At 43.1% G+C, this 17,523-nt stretch overlaps 1 protein-coding gene and 1 long non-coding RNA gene across 2 annotated transcripts; one reads left to right on the forward strand and one right to left on the reverse strand.

Annotated features, from left to right (window-relative positions):
- Positions 1 to 701: 701 nt before the first annotated feature.
- On the reverse strand, positions 702 to 6,594 carry LOC117836347 (uncharacterized). The gene is made up of 2 exons (XR_011897212.1): positions 5,478 to 6,594; positions 702 to 1,182 (listed from the first exon to the last, which is right to left on the reverse strand). It is a non-coding gene; the product is annotated as an uncharacterized lncRNA (long non-coding RNA).
- Positions 6,595 to 9,251: 2,657 nt separating this feature from the next.
- LOC117837731 (pre-mRNA-processing factor 39-1) lies at positions 9,252 to 17,368 on the forward strand. Its single transcript, XM_034717478.2, has 14 exons — positions 9,252 to 9,420; positions 9,524 to 9,878; positions 9,989 to 10,095; positions 10,598 to 10,827; positions 11,481 to 11,648; positions 11,974 to 12,316; positions 12,824 to 12,967; positions 13,624 to 13,776; positions 13,857 to 13,973; positions 14,240 to 14,320; positions 14,398 to 14,547; positions 15,301 to 15,561; positions 16,026 to 16,127; positions 16,829 to 17,368. The coding sequence occupies exons 2-14, from the start codon at positions 9,569 to 9,571 to the stop codon at positions 16,976 to 16,978; spliced, it is 2,316 nt and encodes a 771-aa protein (XP_034573369.1). The 5' UTR covers positions 9,252 to 9,420; positions 9,524 to 9,568; the 3' UTR covers positions 16,979 to 17,368.
- The last annotated feature ends 155 nt before the right edge of the window (positions 17,369 to 17,523 follow it).

Below are 17,523 nucleotides of genomic sequence, written 5' to 3' on the forward strand. Positions count from 1 at the left end.
ATGTGCTTTTGGGTTTGTACTACCATGAAAGTTACTTTTGGGCAAAAGCATTAGGAACCTTTTGGTTGACTTTTAGCTTTTGCAAAAGCAAAACCAGGTTGGAAAGTCCAACGAAAGGCACTCTTAGTTGCCGACTATGCGAAATCCCCAAAATAAGGAACCGACTGCAACTAGTTATTGAAAGGCAAAATAGAGATTGTGGTCTTTAAACTTTGCACCGGGGTCAAGTTCGTCTCTCATCTTTGAGATTGACCATTTTAATCCTCCAACTTCTGTTTTTAGTCAAACTCATTCTTATGTTGACGTGATGTTTTAAATTAGCATGAGACTAATGCTAAAAGTCACTTTTGTCCTTGGCTCTTGTAGATCAAACATTTATGTGCTTCATACTCTGTATTAAATAACAATGCACGTGCGACACGCACGTGCTACAGGACGTGCGACAACTTGGGTATCGCTGTTCTGTCTTCGGTAACCCTCCTACCTTCGAATTTCGGATACCATTCTTCTCAGCACCTTCACCACTAAAAAACAAAACAAGGCAGGTTGAATCTGTCAACTGATACAGCCTTCCCCATCTTGTGAATTTAGGGTATGACATAATAAACCATTTATCAACATCGTCCTGATACTCTTGGGCTCCTGGCTGATTGCTTCTTTCAAAGCGTGCAACAGATGTTATTAGGGTATAACTTACAATGTAAAACAAATTATTTATTTTTCTTCATAGGTTTTCTTCACAAACTTAAAATCCTTTTATAGTCATACCAACTAATGATGAAAGCAGAACCTGCAGCTAACCAATTTGTTTTAACAGATGTTGCTATCATGTTCAAGCAAGAGCACACATATTTACAAGACAATGAATTGGATGTAGAGATCAGCCATGAAAGCATATGTGCGAGTAAACTTACGTTGCAAACAACAAGCGTAACAATGTCCCTGCCTACATGCAAATGACAAAAGATAATAAAGCATCACAAAGCTAATATTCCTACAACACCTTTTGCAATATGTATAGGGATAGATCCCCAATACCCACAAGAAAGGAAAAAGATAGACTCCTACTACGATTTTCATGTAATCCTACTAGAACTCATATCATGTAATCCTACTAGGACTCTTACCTTGTAACCGACTATAATCCCGCCTCCTGAAGTATATAAAGGAGAGCAGATGTACCTAGATTGGCAGATAGAGAACCACAACATAGGATCAAATTCTCGATACAAGACAACATTCAAGCGCAGGACGCAATATACAATACCCTAAACAAGACATTCAAGCGCAGGGCGCAATATACAATACCCCAAACAGGACGTAGGGTATTACACTACTCTGGCGGCCCAAACATTTATAAATTCATGTCTTGTGTCCTCACTTTTACCATCAAGTTTTAGGTCCGACGATCCCCCACCGACCAATCTACTACCTCATGATACCCCTCGGTAGGTTGCCGGATATAAAACACCGACTGACGCGTCAGGTAGGGTTGATCGTCGAGATCATCGGGCGAGCTTGAAGGACATCATCAAGATCAATATGCTCTACAAGACAAGAACGTTGTTCTACCATCCAATCGACGACTCGGTGTGCAACTGCGTAGGAGTCCGAGGTGAAGTCGCCGGATAGGCTAATTCCGAGGTAGCATCTGTTCTCGCCGAATTGGAATTCGAAATGGAGTGCAGGAGTGGAGCAATTCACCTGCCGCTGATCGTCTCCAAGCATCAAGATCGAGATGGAATAGAATTGGACGGCGTCAAGACGGAATCCTACAGGTTCCTTAGTCAAGTTCGAAGTGGAGACCAGCTTTGTTGATAGGAGACGGAAAAGCCGTTGTCCCCTCTGACGCTGGAAATCAATGGTGTATTCAGCTATGTGCACACCAAAAAAGCTACTAGAAAGACTTCAACTTGCATAGCAACACCAACAAATCTCAGACAATGCGATCGACTACTTCTGCGAGAGCAAGACATCTACGCCGGCTCACTAACGACTACTTCAACTACTGGTCTCGACTAGAAAAATAGTCGAGGACGGGCCTCGTACCGTCGACAACTAGTCAGAATCAACTCCGACTAGTCGACTTCATCAACAACCATCACGGCTTCATCAATAATCGTCCATTAATCAAGCTAAGTCACTTTATTAATAACTATTTTTCTCTAGCTTGTTTTTAGCATAACTGGTGAATGCGTCGACTATTTATTTGTGTACGCCTCTTGACGGGAATTACCCTTCAGAGCTACACTTCACCGATTACACTTGGGGCATGTTGACCGACAACCATGGGCTTGTACACCGAATTACGGAAGCTATCGCCATGGGTTTGGTGCACTGAGTTCCGAAAGCTCCGTCATAGGCTTGGTACACCGAATTAGGAGGCTCTGCCACAAATTTTGGTGCACCAAGTATTGGAGGCTCACAACGGCTACACCCTAGTGAGGCACAAATCTTATACGCGGCAACACGCGCTATTCTCGCCAGAAGGCAGAGAAGTCTCAAAGACTACTTTACGTGCAATCGCACAGTTTTTTTATCGCAATGTCAACTACTTATTTTCATTGTCTTCTCTTAGTGGTAACTAATATCCTCGAGCAGAACATGTCTTGATCTGTGAAAGTTTTGGATAACGCTAGGATGCGAGACAAAGATCTCCGTAGTAGCAGTGCAAGTACGTGTACACGAGGCAAAGATCTCACACGCAGTAGTAATGGCTAAACAGGGACGGAGAGCCTAAACGTAATAGGCTAACTACTCGGGAAAAATATGTTGGAAACAAGAACATGACACACAACATTTACATTATATTCATCACTAAATAAATTTCAGTAGTTTCAATATTCTACAATATGCTACATAATGTATGCATCTTTTTTTCAGATCAAATTTTGACGACGACTCTCCAGGACGCTCAGCGTACCTCCAGCGGCTCAGCTAGTTCCCAAACTCAGGGGCTAAGCACCAATTACTACTCGGAATACCTCCGGTAGCTCCGCTAGCTCTCAAGCTCGGAGGCTAAGCGCCAACAACTACTCGACGTGGCTCATACGGCTCACCTGGCTCGTAAGCTCGGGGGCTGGGCGCCGCAAAACTACTCTCTAGACTCTTTGATTGATTATTTAATCATTCCAAGGCTCGGGGGTTGATAACCTACACCTAACAGTTGATTTTTTCAAGACATAGAAAGAAGATTCAAGATTTTATTGACCCTCAACCTGATTTTTCGATTCAACATAAGGCTCAGGGGCTACTCCATATGGAGTGCGACTTTCGCCGCTCTTCATATCATAATGAAAATTACAAAATCAAGCCGATCAAGGGCTTGAGCATACCATAGCCTCATGGCATCTTTAAGGAGCTTTGAAGATTCAGCCAGACAAAGTACTCAAGGAGCACTACAACTACTCAACGAGGATCTAAAAAGTACTCGAAGACTGCTACATTCGACTATTAAGTACTCGGGGGCTTGTCGAGGATAGATACCCAGTACCCGCAAGGAAGGAAGAAGACAGACTTCTAATAGGATTCCCCTGTAATCCTACTAGGACTCATATCATGTAATCCTACTAGCACTCTTACCTTGTAACCGACTATAATCCCGTCCCCTGGAGTATATAAAGGAGAGCAGGGGCATCTAGATCAGCAGATAGAGAACCACAACAGAAGACCAAATCCTCGATACCAAACAACACTCAAGCGCAAGGCACAATATACAACATCCCAAACAGGACGTAGGGTATTACGCTACTCTGACGGCTCGAACCTATATAAATCTGTGTTTTATGTCCTCGTTTTTACCATCAAGTTTCAGGTCCGGTGATCCCCCACCGACCAATCTACTACCTCAGGATACCCTCGGTAGGTTACCGGCTATAAAACACCGACAGTATGGTCATGCATCTATCTTTTTTCTCTTTTATTTTTTTGATAAATTTGACGTGTATAAAAGGGGCTCCATGATTTTACCCAAACAGCTAGGTTACAAGTAAAATAAATTGCAGAGATTCAGGGCATTAAGGTCTTGCAGTGGCTAAATGCTGATGACAACTACAGCTGATTGACATGGAAAATATATTTTTTCAGAGATGAAAGTACTGTAGGAATTTTGACAACGGCAGGTAAATCAATTTCATCCACCGCTGAACTGCAAGTGGTTCTGATTCAGTTTCTGTTGAGCCTAGCTCCAAACAAACAAGACAACCAAATGTAAAGATCTGAACGAAGTACGTCGGTGCTGGAGCTAGTGGTGAGCACATACTACGTGGAGAAGTTATTATCTCCATTCTACGAACAAGTAGTAGTCTATATGCCAAGGTCTGAAGGTTGGTCTTGTGGCTAATTTTTTTTATACCCTAGTTCCATCATATTTGTGGTCGACTCTTACTCAAACTGCCATGCCGAACAAGTAGAGGTCTATATGCTAAGGTCTGAAGGTTTGTCTTTTGCCTAATTTCTTTTTATCCTTAATTCCATCATATTTGTGGTTGACTCTTCCTCAAACTGCCATGCTCAAAGTTATTGCCCTTGGAAAATACTGATTATTGAACTTTCTAAATGAAAAATGAAAAAAAAATCTCCCGCCTCTTTTTGACAGGAACTTATGGCAAGTTTGCAAGGGGCCATCATTATAGTAACAAAAATCAGTAGCACAGAATGTTCATTTGAAAGGAGTTTATCAGATGGCCTAAAGGTATTACCAAATCAGCATTCAGTTGCACTTAATTCCAACAGTGTTTATAATTTTAGTTTTCTGAAAAAACTGATAATTGTGCACGCATATGAACTTGAGAACAGATTGGTAGGTCCCTTTAAAGCTCAATAACCAAAATTTTAGATAGAAGTTGGCAACTTGAATTAAGTCTCGTCTATGGTAAGACAAAAATCCTTCCCAGATTATGGGCCACGGAAGGGGTTTACGGATAACACATCACGAGCAATACCCTGAAATCTATGCGCAAATCGACCTAAATGAGGGTCAAACATAACTGTACACCTCAAATAAAATCGAATAACATGTTTCAAGATGCTCTAAAATCAGTAAGCCTACTAATTCAGTTGAGTCAGGGGGTGTTTGTTTTTAGTCACTCCTAAAATTCCTGTCACATCGAATGTTTAGATATTAATTAGGAGTATTAAATATAGACTAATTATAAAACTAATTGCACAGATGGAGATTAATTTGCGAGACGAATCTATTAAGTCTAATTAGTCCATGATTTGATAATGTGATGCTACAGTAAATATGTGCTAATGATGGATTAATTAGGCTTAATAGATTCATCTCGTGAATTATCCTCCATCTGTGTAATTAGTTTTATAATGAGCTCATATTTAGTCCTCCTAATTAGCCTTTAAATATTCGATGTGACATAAATTTTAGTCCGGACTAAAATCAAAAAAACCCCTCATGTACCCATCCATGACCCAGTTCCGCGTACAGGGAAGGAAGATGAAGGGCAGGGGAACGAACTGACCCTGCAATTGCCTTTGGCGGCATTGTGGAAGGACCGAAGGAGTAGGTGGAGCCGGGCTGGTAGAAGGGGAGGTAGCGCTCGGCCAGGGCGAGGTACTCGCTCACGGATTGATCCCACTGGTCATTGGTCGGTGCGTCGGAGGCATCGGCGACCCAGGTGGCGAGGGAGAAGCGGGTGGGGACTGGGGAACGATGTGGCTCTGACGAACACCGCGCCCCCGTCGGCCGACTCTGCATTGGGGTCCTCCATCGCCACCAAGAGCTTCACGCAGCTGTACCTCAGGGCCGTCGCCGGCGCGCCGCCATGGTCGTTGTCGCCGAGACCAGAGACGGGAGGCGGCTGGTCGGGCACTGATTAGCCATTGGAGATGACAGCGCCGGCGCACGGGAGGGCTCAGAGGACGTGTTCCGGCAAGAGGAGGTGATTTCAGGGGCGACAAGATTGACGCCTCGATCCGCCCACCTCCGCTCGTCCCTCTCACCGTCTCATGCGCGTGATTCGCGGGCGGCGAGGGACGCGGTACCTCCTGCACACTGACCCGGCGCACCAACACATCATGCCAGAGGCAGACACCACCACAGCCACCATGCGCCCGCCCCACCGGCCGCCGCCCAGCTCGCCCCTTCTCCCTATGCCTAAGCGGCATTCGCGTCGCCGGCGCCGGCTCCAGGACCCGCGCCGGAACCCTCCGCGGCAGCGGCGAGGGCGGTCCCGGGCGGCGAGGCGACAGGAGCCTGAGCCCCCCCGCTCATCGCGGTGGTGGGCGCCGCACTGCTGGGGGGTGATGTACACGCGGTACCTGGCGGCGGCACGGGGCTCGGTGGCGGTCGCCGGTGTGTGGGGGTGGGGGGGATAAAAGGGAATTTATAGGCACGGCGGACGGGTTCAACGGCGGGTATGAAAAGGTGCTGTGAAAAAAACATTAGCTTTTTTGCAGAAACATTTTCCAACTCGTTTTATGGGTGCACCTTATCCTCTCCTTCAAATATATAACAGGTAGGTCCGACGTGAGGGGTACGGTGACCCCGATTTGGGTGAGAAAGGTTTTCAATTATTTTCGATATTTATAGTATAGATACACACAATAGTATATTTTTTTAACTAACACAAAATAATATGATTTCTAGTCATACTAAGTCATACATGTGCTTATACGAATTTGATATGCAAAATGTATGTAATCAAACAAGTATGTACTCATATTATTTTGGTATATATATAATTCAATGTATGTACGCATGCTTTAAAATTGAAATTGACATGTGCTCACATGCTTATGGCACAATATACATGCTCCACATATATATTCATACTCTCTCGATAAATACATATATGCTCATATTTAATTTGGATCATACTGTTATTACTTCTAACGGTGGAAATTAAAGAGGGAAAGAAAGAGACAAGGATATAAAAGACTTTTCGCACCAATTTCATGCTAATATGAAGCTCCATATGAGCACAAAGGACGAGTTTGTTCAAAAAATAAAAGTTAAGAAATTAGATGGGTTAATATAGAAGTTGAGGGACGAACTTGACCATTAATCTTATTGAAATTGAGAACGTTGGCTATCCAAAATTTGAATTGGCCCGAAAAATGCTAGAATTTGGCGTGCTGGATAACGTTTGGTTATCTTCACCGGGCAGCGGCAGGAGCGGGGCCGTTGGTGCCAGCCCGCATGACTGTGACGCCACACGCCAGCACGTTGAAGCACCCCCGCCGCGCGCCGCGCCCTGAGCCCGTGAACCGAGCCGAGCGCTCCTTCATCAGTTTCGTCCAACGGCCTGCGAGCGGCGGGCGCGAGCACGAATCGCACACCTTGATCAGCTTGGTGCGGGGCTGCTGGGAGAATTCACGATGGTTGGAGCTTCCGAAAACGCAGAGCCAGATAGGCACGCAGGCACGTTATCCATTATCCAAACTGTTTTTTTTGGCTGGCAGCGGAGATTAGCGAGTCAATGGGCGCCAGCCAAGCTACAGACGAAATGTGCGGCCCTAGGGTAGGGCAAACGAGATAGATGAGCGTCTCCAGCGTGCTTTCAGCAGCACATCGGTTTCGAGCCAGGCAGTCTTCCGGCATGATGCACGGCTGTCCTCCACTGCTAAACACAACGAAATAGAACGAGAGAAATACTTACCCCGTTTTCTTCCACTGACTTATTTTTAGCACCCGTCACATCGAATGTTTAGATACTAATTAGGAGTATTAAACGTAGACTATTTACAAAACTCATTACATAAGACGAATCTAAACGGCGAGACGAATCTATTAAGCCTAATTAGTCCATGATTTGACAATGTGTTGCTACAGTAAATATTTGCTAATGATGAATTAATTATGCTTAATTAGGCTTAATAGATTCGTCTTGCCGTTTAGATTCGTCTTATGTAATGGGTTTTGTAAATAGTCTACGTTTAATACTCCTAATTAGTATCTAAACATTCGATGTGACACGTGCTAAAAATAAGTCAGTGGAAGAAAACGCCCCCCTAGAATTTTTTTTTTGGGCCAACGGTCCAATTGTCCAAATCACCACCAGATTGAAATAAAAGGAAAAATCCTTTCAAGCTCTCTCATCTATGGCCGTAGTCTAAGTTTCATCGTTCATATACAAAATTGGGTATCGGTCGTCCCTCAAGTTTTAAAACTGTTTGTTTTGGTCCCTCAGCTGTTTTGAAGATGGTTTTCACACGATGTGTTGCTGGATCCCACATGCCAGACAACATGTGGTGATGGGCCCACCCGTAATGTGTTCTCTCTCTTCCTTATATCTTCCTCCCCTCCCGTGTACTTCCTGCTCCTTCCGCTAGGACACCCACGCCGGCAGTCTCCTCCCGGGCCGTCCACTTTGCCAAGTCACTGGACCACCCCGCCAGCCATCTTCTACCACCTTGCCGACCCCAAATTGACCATGAGCACTCGTACAGGCTCAGCGCTGGCATGACCGTACTAGCTTGGAAGGTAACCTCGGGTCCCTAGCCAGCCGTGTGGACAACGACCACAACCTCCTCACCTCGCCCGGCAAGAGCGCGCCGTGGCCATGCCCGATGCCGTTTGAGCACGGTGCCCACACACCGGCCTCCGATTCATCATCCCCACCTCGAATTCAACATCCTTCATCCTCCCCGCCTCTGATTCGTCATCCTCCGTAGCCTCAGACCTTGTTGCTTGCCCGCACCACCGCTACCCATGCCTCGCCACATCTGAACGCCTCGCCGCTTGCTCACTGTAGCCATGTGCTTCTCATGCTCGCACTTGCATGTCGTCGCTGTCGCTAAGGAGGTTGGAGGCCTCGATGTTGGGCAGCGCTACCGCTATGGAGTGCCTAGGCACCACCGTATCGGGGGCCGCTCAAGGGAGGATAGAGGGAGGAGGATGAAGAGAGAGGGGGAGGAAGAGAGGGAAGGAAGACCCACCACCACTTGTTGCCTAACATGTGGATCAAGCGCCACATTATGCGAAACCACCCTCAAAACAGCTAAGGGACAAAAACAAACGGTTTAGAAGTTGAGGGATGACCGATATCTAGTTTTGCATGCAAGGGATGAAACTCGGACAATAGCAATAGACGTGGGACCTTGAAAGGACTTTTTTCCAAAATAAAAAAGACACAACGCGTAATTTGGGCCAACGGTCACAGGCCGTGGGCTAACATCCTCTTCGGCCTGCTGCAGCCCACCAAAATCATATAATCCGCCGCAAGCCCGCGAGCTCCATCATCTACGGTCTACCGTCTACCCCTGTCCGGCCCACGTATCCGCCTCTTCTTCCTCCAACCGCGACGTCCCCCCGATCCAACCCTAACCCCTCCGTCCTCCACTCCTCCGCCCTCCGCATCGCCACTTCGCACGCAGGCGCCGAACCCCCACCGCCTCCTTGCCGGTGCCTCCTCCCCCTACCTCCCCTCCCGGCTTGCGACTCCTCCCATCGGCGGCTCTCCGGTGCGTGCCCCTCATCCTCCCCCTTACCTGTACACGCCTCCTCCCACTTCTCGGGCGTTAATTTCACCTTCCACGCTCGCTCCCTCTCTCTCTCTTCGCTTAGGGCTTCGCGTTGGTCGCGCGGGATACGACTCCTACGTCGCGCGCAATGGAGCAACACCAGACCGTTGCTGCCGGTGTCGATTCCGGTAGCGCGGAGCCTGGTGCCGCAGCTTTCGATTTGACGACCGCCAATCCTGAGGCGAACGCGTACGGTCATAATCCACCGGCTGTCACCGGTGGGAGCGCCGTGACCCCTGACGGTGGAGCCCAGGCAGCTGATGGCTCTGCCTACCCGGCCGAGCACGCGGCGTTGAATGGGACGGCTGGCGAGATGGCTAATTACCAATCTACAGAGAACGGCGCCGCAGTCACCAACGAGATGGGCGAGCCGGTTCCAGAGCCATCCTACGAAGAAGGTAATGTTGAGCTTGCAAGCTCCCATGATTTTGAATGTTGGGCATGCACGCTTCCCTAATTTAGTATCCTACCTGCAGTTTGCTCTTAACGTGTTGTTTACCTTTTGCAGCTGCGGTTTCAGCAGAAGAGGCTAGGTTGTGGAGTGTTGTTACTGCAAATTCCTTAGATTTCAATGCTTGGACCACACTTATTGATGAAACAGAGAAGAATGCTGAGGTAATGCTGGCTTGCTGATTGTCCGTAAACCATTCTTGACACTTTGGCTGTGGAGCTTGCTGTATCTGCATGTGTAGAGGAGCCAATTTGTAATTTTTACAACAGCTTGTGAATTATGCTATTTCTTAATTTCTTAATTTGTAGAACATGAGTTCCTGCAATTATTTCCTTGTGGCGGATTTGTGGCATATTGTAATTTTATGCATTTATTTGGTATATGTTCAGCTGTATCCTTGTTTCTCGTACAACGAGTTTACAATCTTTAGTAATTGCCTCTTCCTGCTACCCTGATTGTATAGTTTGTGATCCTTGTGTTTCCTTCAGTTAATTTGAACTTCGAACTGCATGATGTCCCTGATACTTTTGGTCTATCATAGTTTTGTGTGTCTTTGTTGTTTCAATAAAGTGCACTTGATGTAACTTTAATCTGAATAATCAGTCATCATAAAATGGTATTCTTTATATATTTATATAATGCATGTTTTTATATATTTTCATCCAGAGCAATATTTTGAAGATACGGAAAGTGTATGATGCATTTCTTGCGGAGTTCCCTCTTTGCTTTGGTTATTGGAAGAAATATGCAGATCATGAAGGTAGACTTGATGGTGCCAACAAAGTTATAGAGGTGTATGAACGAGCGGTTCTTGCAGTTACTTATTCAGTGGACATTTGGTATAACTACTGTCAGTTCGCAATTTCAACATATGATGACCCAGAGATCATCAGAAGGTACCAATCCTACACAACGTTCATATTCTGATGAAGTTTATGTGCCTAGAATCTCTGTCTCCTGGTTTAATTTTCAATGACTGGGGGTTTGGATTTTTTTAGTATTTAGGCATTCCTGATTAAGCTCTTTAGAATATGTTAGAGCCCTAGTTGTCCAATCTGCGAGGCAGCAATTTCCATCTGCAAATATGATATATTCAAATTTCATATATGTTATCAGAGTGATATGTTTGTCTCTGAGTTGTAATGGGCCTATGGTCAATAGCCTAGTACTATACCTGCCTCTTATTACTAAATATAAACTTTTTATTCACCTTCTGTGGACTTAAAATCTCTATGCAAGCCATTTCTTTTGAGCAAATGTTATTTTATACTTCATCATTAGCTAAATAGTTATATTTGACATAATAGCATGCTTATTTCATGAAACAATACTCTAGACCCGTCGTACTGCATATGGTCATACTAGGTATTTCGAAAATTTTTATGTCAAGAATAATGGTCCTTCCTAGACGTAAGTAGCTACTAGCGTTTGCACATTCCAGTCATCATTCATTGTGTTTGATGTACTTCTTTTTATCTCACTCGTTCCATTTTCGAATTAGCAACTTTGCTTACCTTTCAGTAACTTTACCCACCTTTTGTTTTTACAGACTGTTTGAAAGAGGTTTGGCGTACGTTGGAACAGATTATCGATCCAATATTTTGTGGGATGAGTATGTTAAGTATGAAGAATCACTGCAGGCATGGAGTCATCTAGCTGTGATATATACAAGAATATTAGAGCATCCCATACAGCAGCTTGATCGGTACTTTAATTGGTAAGTCATTTGCATTAATTCTGTTATTTATATGGAAGTTTGGAAGTGAAGCTTTCTTTTGTGCCTGTTATTTATCTGCAGCATAATAAATGTTAGCTTTATTGGCTGATAAGTGGATCAAGGCAACATATTATTGACAACACTCTGCCATGTATGAATTGAAATAAAACACATACTCCACCATACCGTTTCCTCATTTCATAACCGTGCTTTTAATTGCGCTTGATATTTTAAGTACTTGAATTGTGATAATGATATATAATCTCATTTATGAAAATACAACTATGTAAAAATTCTTGTTTTACTAACTGTTATTTTTACACAGCCTCAAGGAATTGGCTTCAACACGGGATCTTTCGGAGATACTGACTGCGGAGGAAGCTTCTGTGTATGGTGTTGCTTCTGAGAATAGTGCTCAGGTTCTTGATGGTGAGACACATCCTGATGATCCTGATAAATCCAGCAAACCTGAAGCAGAGAACCTTGCAAAGTATGTCTCCATGAGAGAAGAGATGTACAAGAAGGCCAAAGAGTATGAATCTAAGATTATTGGTTTTGAGCTAGCTATTAGAAGACCATATTTTCACGTCAAGCCTCTTGACAATCCAGAGCTTGAAAATTGGCATAACTACCTTGATTTTATCGAGAAGGAAGAAGACATCAATAAGGTATGGTTTTGCACTTATAGCAACCTTTTGTCTTTTTTATTTAGTAGATTTTATGGAACGTTTGGAATCTTATAACTTACAATCCAGTCTTATTGGCTCCATTATATGCTGTAACGGCTAGTATTTTGGAGAAGCTTCCTTTATAATGGGATATTGAACTGAGGATAGAGCGTGGACATAATGTTTGGTTTCGATGAGGCTAAGTACTCCAAACTTTCATTTGGCAGTGGTCGTTCTGGGTTAATGATATATGGTACCAAATACCAGTTGTTTGAATTTTTAATCTCATATATGCAGGTATTTGCTTAATGCTCACCTTCTTAACCATCTATCTATCAAGCAAGGATGGTCCCTCCTTTCTTATGGAGGGGCCTCCGTAATCAGCTAATGGAGTAATCTGTGTGAACTTCTCTTTGTTTTTTGTCAATACCAAATTCATATTCCCTTTAGATACCCCCTTTCCCCCCTCATGCTTATGTTCTCTGATGGCACTTTCTACCTTTTCAGGTTATCAAATTGTACGAAAGATGTGTTATTGCATGTGCTAGTTATTCAGAATTCTGGATCCGCTATGTGCAATGTATGGAGGATAAAGGTAGTCTAGAACTAGCAAACAATGCCCTGGCTCGTGCCACTCATGTGTTTGTCAAGGTATCACTTTATAACTTGTAGAACAATATACTAGATCCATTTATATTTTTATGCGCTTTATGATTTCATTATTTCTTCCTTATCTGCTGTACTTTTTGTGAATCTTTATGATTCCATTATTTCTTCTTTATCTGTTGTACTTTTTGTGAATCTACCATCAACAAAGTTTGAATGTGGATGTAACCAAATTCTATGTCCACATTCTTGGTCGTATCTTTAACTGTTGTATTATGTCTTGCTTTTGCACCTCTTAGATGGGTGTTTCTTTTAGTCCATATTTCTTATTGGCATGAACAAATGCAAATAAAAGGAACAAAACAGGAAGTCAATTAAACAGCTGGATATGTTGACAAGCATAAAAATGTTATACATCATGGTCAATTTTGGTTTATGCGAGCTGAATTTTTTATCTCAAACATGCAACAAATCTCCGTATCTTTGTATTAAAGGGAAAGAGAGAACAATTGGTCCCTTACAAAAGCAACCGCATCACCTCCAAAGGTGAGGCTTGAGCAGGTTGCAGAAACAACACAAATCTAATTGAGAAGAAAAACGTAGATAATAATGTTTGATTGTGTGCAGTACAACATTATGTATGCTAAGTGGTTTTAGATTTGCTGATAGCCACATCCTGTTTCTCTTTGATTTTTTAACAGAAGCAGCCAGAGATGCATCTGTTTAGTGCACGCTTTAAGGAGCTTAATGGAGATGTTTCTGGAGCACGTGCAGAATATGAGCATCTTTACTCAGTACTATGTCCTGGCTTTCTAGAGGCCATTGTGAAGCATTCCAATATGGAGCACCGACTGGTACGTCTTTGAACAAATAACCTTTTCTTTTTCCTTTTTAAAGCCTTGTATAGTTTGTTTAATCCACCTCCTGTTTGCAGGGTGATGATGCATCAGCTTGTTCAGTTTATGACAAGGCCATTTCAACTGAAAAGGAAAAGGAACAGAGCCAGCTCTTGCCAACGTTGCTTATTCAGTACTCACGCTTCTTATTTTTGGTACGTGAACGTAAAAAAGTGTTTACATGCCTGTCTGTGCTGTATCATCTGAATCTGACTGTTTTGACTGAACATTGTGGTTAGCCAGTAAAAAAAAATTAAGTGCTCCAATTTTGTCTGTTTGAGCTAGGAGATGCTTTCCTCTCTCCTTTTCATTTACTGTTTATTCAGTAGTTGATTGAGTGGAAATTCTGGTATTATTCTATTTCTATCTATTATCCACTATTTCAGTTGGTGGAATTTGATGTGTTCCTTGAAATGTGTAGGCCATCCAAGATTTGGAAAGGGCAAGGGATACCTTAACTGAATTGCATGAGCAATTGAACATAACAAAACCAGTTCTTGAGGTTATGACTTTCGATATTCCTCTTCATCTTTGCCCTTAATCTGTCTAATAGACTAATACTACCTCTTTATTTTGCAGGCTGTCATTCATCTAGAGTCTATCTTTCCATGTGTAAAGCGTATTGAATTTTTAGATTCACTTGTGGAGAGGTTTATTACACATGAATCATCTCAAGGAGAGGGGTCAAGTCTAGGCGACAAAGAAGAAATATCTTCCATATTTTTGGAGGTAATAATCAAAAGCAGAGCCCTTCTATATTGAGTTCCTTCTTGTTTGGCTAGATAACATGAATTCTGTGGTTGAGGTGGTGTTAGAAGTGTGAAGTAAGATCATTCCCTAATGAAGGCCATATATAATAATGTTTTCTTTAGGTGCATTAAGTTAGTGTTATAGTATACAGTACTTATGTCGAATGGTTGTCAGGATTTTATGCTATTTATGCTCTTTGACTATATTTTTAGTGAAATCATCACATACAACTGTTCGGTAGCATTATTTGTGTGCTCTTCTTTTGGAACATAAAGAATTTTGTGAGCGATGGCTAGAGCTTCAAGTTGAGAGGCTGCCCACCCAGGCTGGAACCTGTGTGCTCGCAGGTCGTGTGAGTAGCTCCCTAAAAGGGCTAGGTACTCCCCCTCTCTAAGACAAAGCCAAGGGGACGTCACTTCCTGTGGTCTGTGTCTTTTTGGGTGCTCATCTTTGGGAACATGAAGTGCTTTCTTTTTTTGGAAAATGTTTGGAATTTTGGTTCACTGAGTCATGTAGTTTTGCAGCTTTTGTCTATGTAACGAATTGAATATAAGCAGAACTCTCCTTAAAGTTAGTCTATTCTTGAACCACAATGATCTCTGTTGTACTATCAAATATGGTATTCTGGTATTGTTAGTGCTATGTAAATGAACTCATTTCTTTTATTTTTCATTTGGATTTTTCCAGTTTGATACTTTAGATTAATGCCTCTTACAAATTGCCTACATGTAGTTTTTGGATCTCTTTGGGGATGCAAAGTCAATCAAGAAGGCTTTAACTCGGCACACGGCTCTCTTTTCATGTAAGAGAAGCATTCTACCATCAAAGAAACGGAAAGCAGATGATGCTATTATGTCAGACAGGGACAAGTTGGCTAAAATTGGTGGTACTCAGCCAGTTATGGGGACTGATCCAAATGCTCCCAATCCTCCAGTTTGGCCCGCGACTTCTGAAGCATCAGGGCAACAATGGGGAGCTGGTTATGCACCTCAGGTTATATATTCATATAAATTTGCGAGATTTAGCTGCTTTATATACTTTTTCTTTGGTGCACTAATCGAGATACTGGGCAGCCTATTGAAATAAAAAGAATATGAGATGGACATTGTTTAATCGTCTCTTTAAATCTTCCCAGACACAATAGATATAAATTGTTAAATATCTCAATGCCTCCTGTTAAGCCTACCTGAATTTGCAGCTATCATCCACGTTTCCTAAGCTGACACTTTACTTGGAATTGTTCATCTGGTTTGGCGTGCTCTTTGCTAGATCTAAAAGTTCATTCCTATTACTACTTTCACAACTAGGAGTTTGAATTATTGAACCTGGGGCAAGCTTTAGATATTCTTTTTTTTCATTTGAAAATTAGTCGCTTTTTTTTTGTTTGGCTATAATGATGCTATTATTGATTAACTATACACTGTTGTTTATTGATTAAAAGGTCTTTTGCATTGTAGGCTGCATACCCTGCATATGGAACTTATGACTACAGCCATCAAATGCCTCAGCCTGCTGCTCAAGCTGCTTATGGTGCTTACCCTCAAGCATACCCTGCTCAGGTACTGAATTTGATTTCTGCATATGTTTTGGAAATGCTTCTGGAAATTCAAGTCAAAGCAATATTCCTAGTGTCTTCCAAAATTTGTTGCAAGGAATGACCATGCTACAGTCACACTCTTCCCACCATCTAGATTCCCTACATATATCCACATGCCCAATCAGGAAAATTACATAAGGATTTCAATTTGATGATAAAAGGGATTTCATGGCAGAGTAAAAGCTGTTATCAATTATCATTTGGGTTGTAATTATCTTTTTTCAATAGTTCTTTTCAGTAAAAGAAGCTAGTTCTTAGGCAGTCTTACCCAAACATGGCGATGTTAACTGGCAGTCAAGGTTAACGATGGTAACTGAAGATAGTTACTTCTGATCTGTCAAACAAGTGATACTCAGACCTAATGGCCGTAACCTATGTTTTGTTTAGTCATGTCATGTTTTTCGTTATGTGTGTTCAATCAGTATTACCTCTAGCAGATATGAACCAGCAGTAATTTATGCTCATGTAGATTAAACCTGGTCGAAACCTTAGTCAGGTTTAACTGGAGCTATCTCTTCACTTTCTGCTTACACTTGCCTCTTGGTTCGTGCACCTGGTATACCTCATTGTCCAGTGAGGTTCCCCCCTTATGTTCACAACTACACTAACTTGTAATGTGTTGAAGGATGTCGTCTGATTAAAATTGCGGATAACATTTTGTAGGGCTACACACAACAAAGCTACGCACAACCTGCAGCAATGGCAGCAGCACCAGTGCCCGCAGCGGCACCAGCACCGGCACCAACAGCAGCCTACCCTCAGCAACCTGCGGCAGCAGCTCCTCAACCCTACTATGGCACAACCTACTACTGATCTGTAGAGTGATCCTGGAGACGGTGAGTCAATGAGCCTGTTAATCTGCCTTCACGCATGTGGTGTTTCTGCAGTCTACTCGGCAGGTTAGCAAGTACCAGGCCAAAGGTATCGCAAGGCCCTTTGTAGGGCTAGTGTTCCTCGAAGACGGTGTCAGCGTTGAGGTTTAACTTGCCTTTATCCGGACGCTATTTGCGGTAGTGCTACCGAGGATGATCACGAGTCCAAATCTGAGATTTGTATAGTCAGAATATTATGTTTGCGAGCATCTGTCGCTAGGAATTTTTCATTCGCGTAGCTTGTCCGTCCTACTGTAACGCTATAATCGATATATCGGTGTTCGCAATGCTTATGAATTGCCATCCCATAATCAGCACTGTTCGTGGTTCATGGCCCATTTGGAATGTGATTTTTCCCCGCTGTTGCTATCGATATCCGGATGCTACACGGATTGTTGCATATAGAATCGCGATGCACGAATATATTCAAAAACGTGCCGGGACATTTTCTGGCGCCGCCACCGCGGCTGGCAAGAGGCAGAATAT

This window comes from Setaria viridis, chromosome 9 (assembly GCF_005286985.2).
Source record: "Setaria viridis chromosome 9, Setaria_viridis_v4.0, whole genome shotgun sequence".
NCBI classification, from domain to species: Eukaryota; Viridiplantae; Streptophyta; class Magnoliopsida; order Poales; family Poaceae; genus Setaria; species Setaria viridis.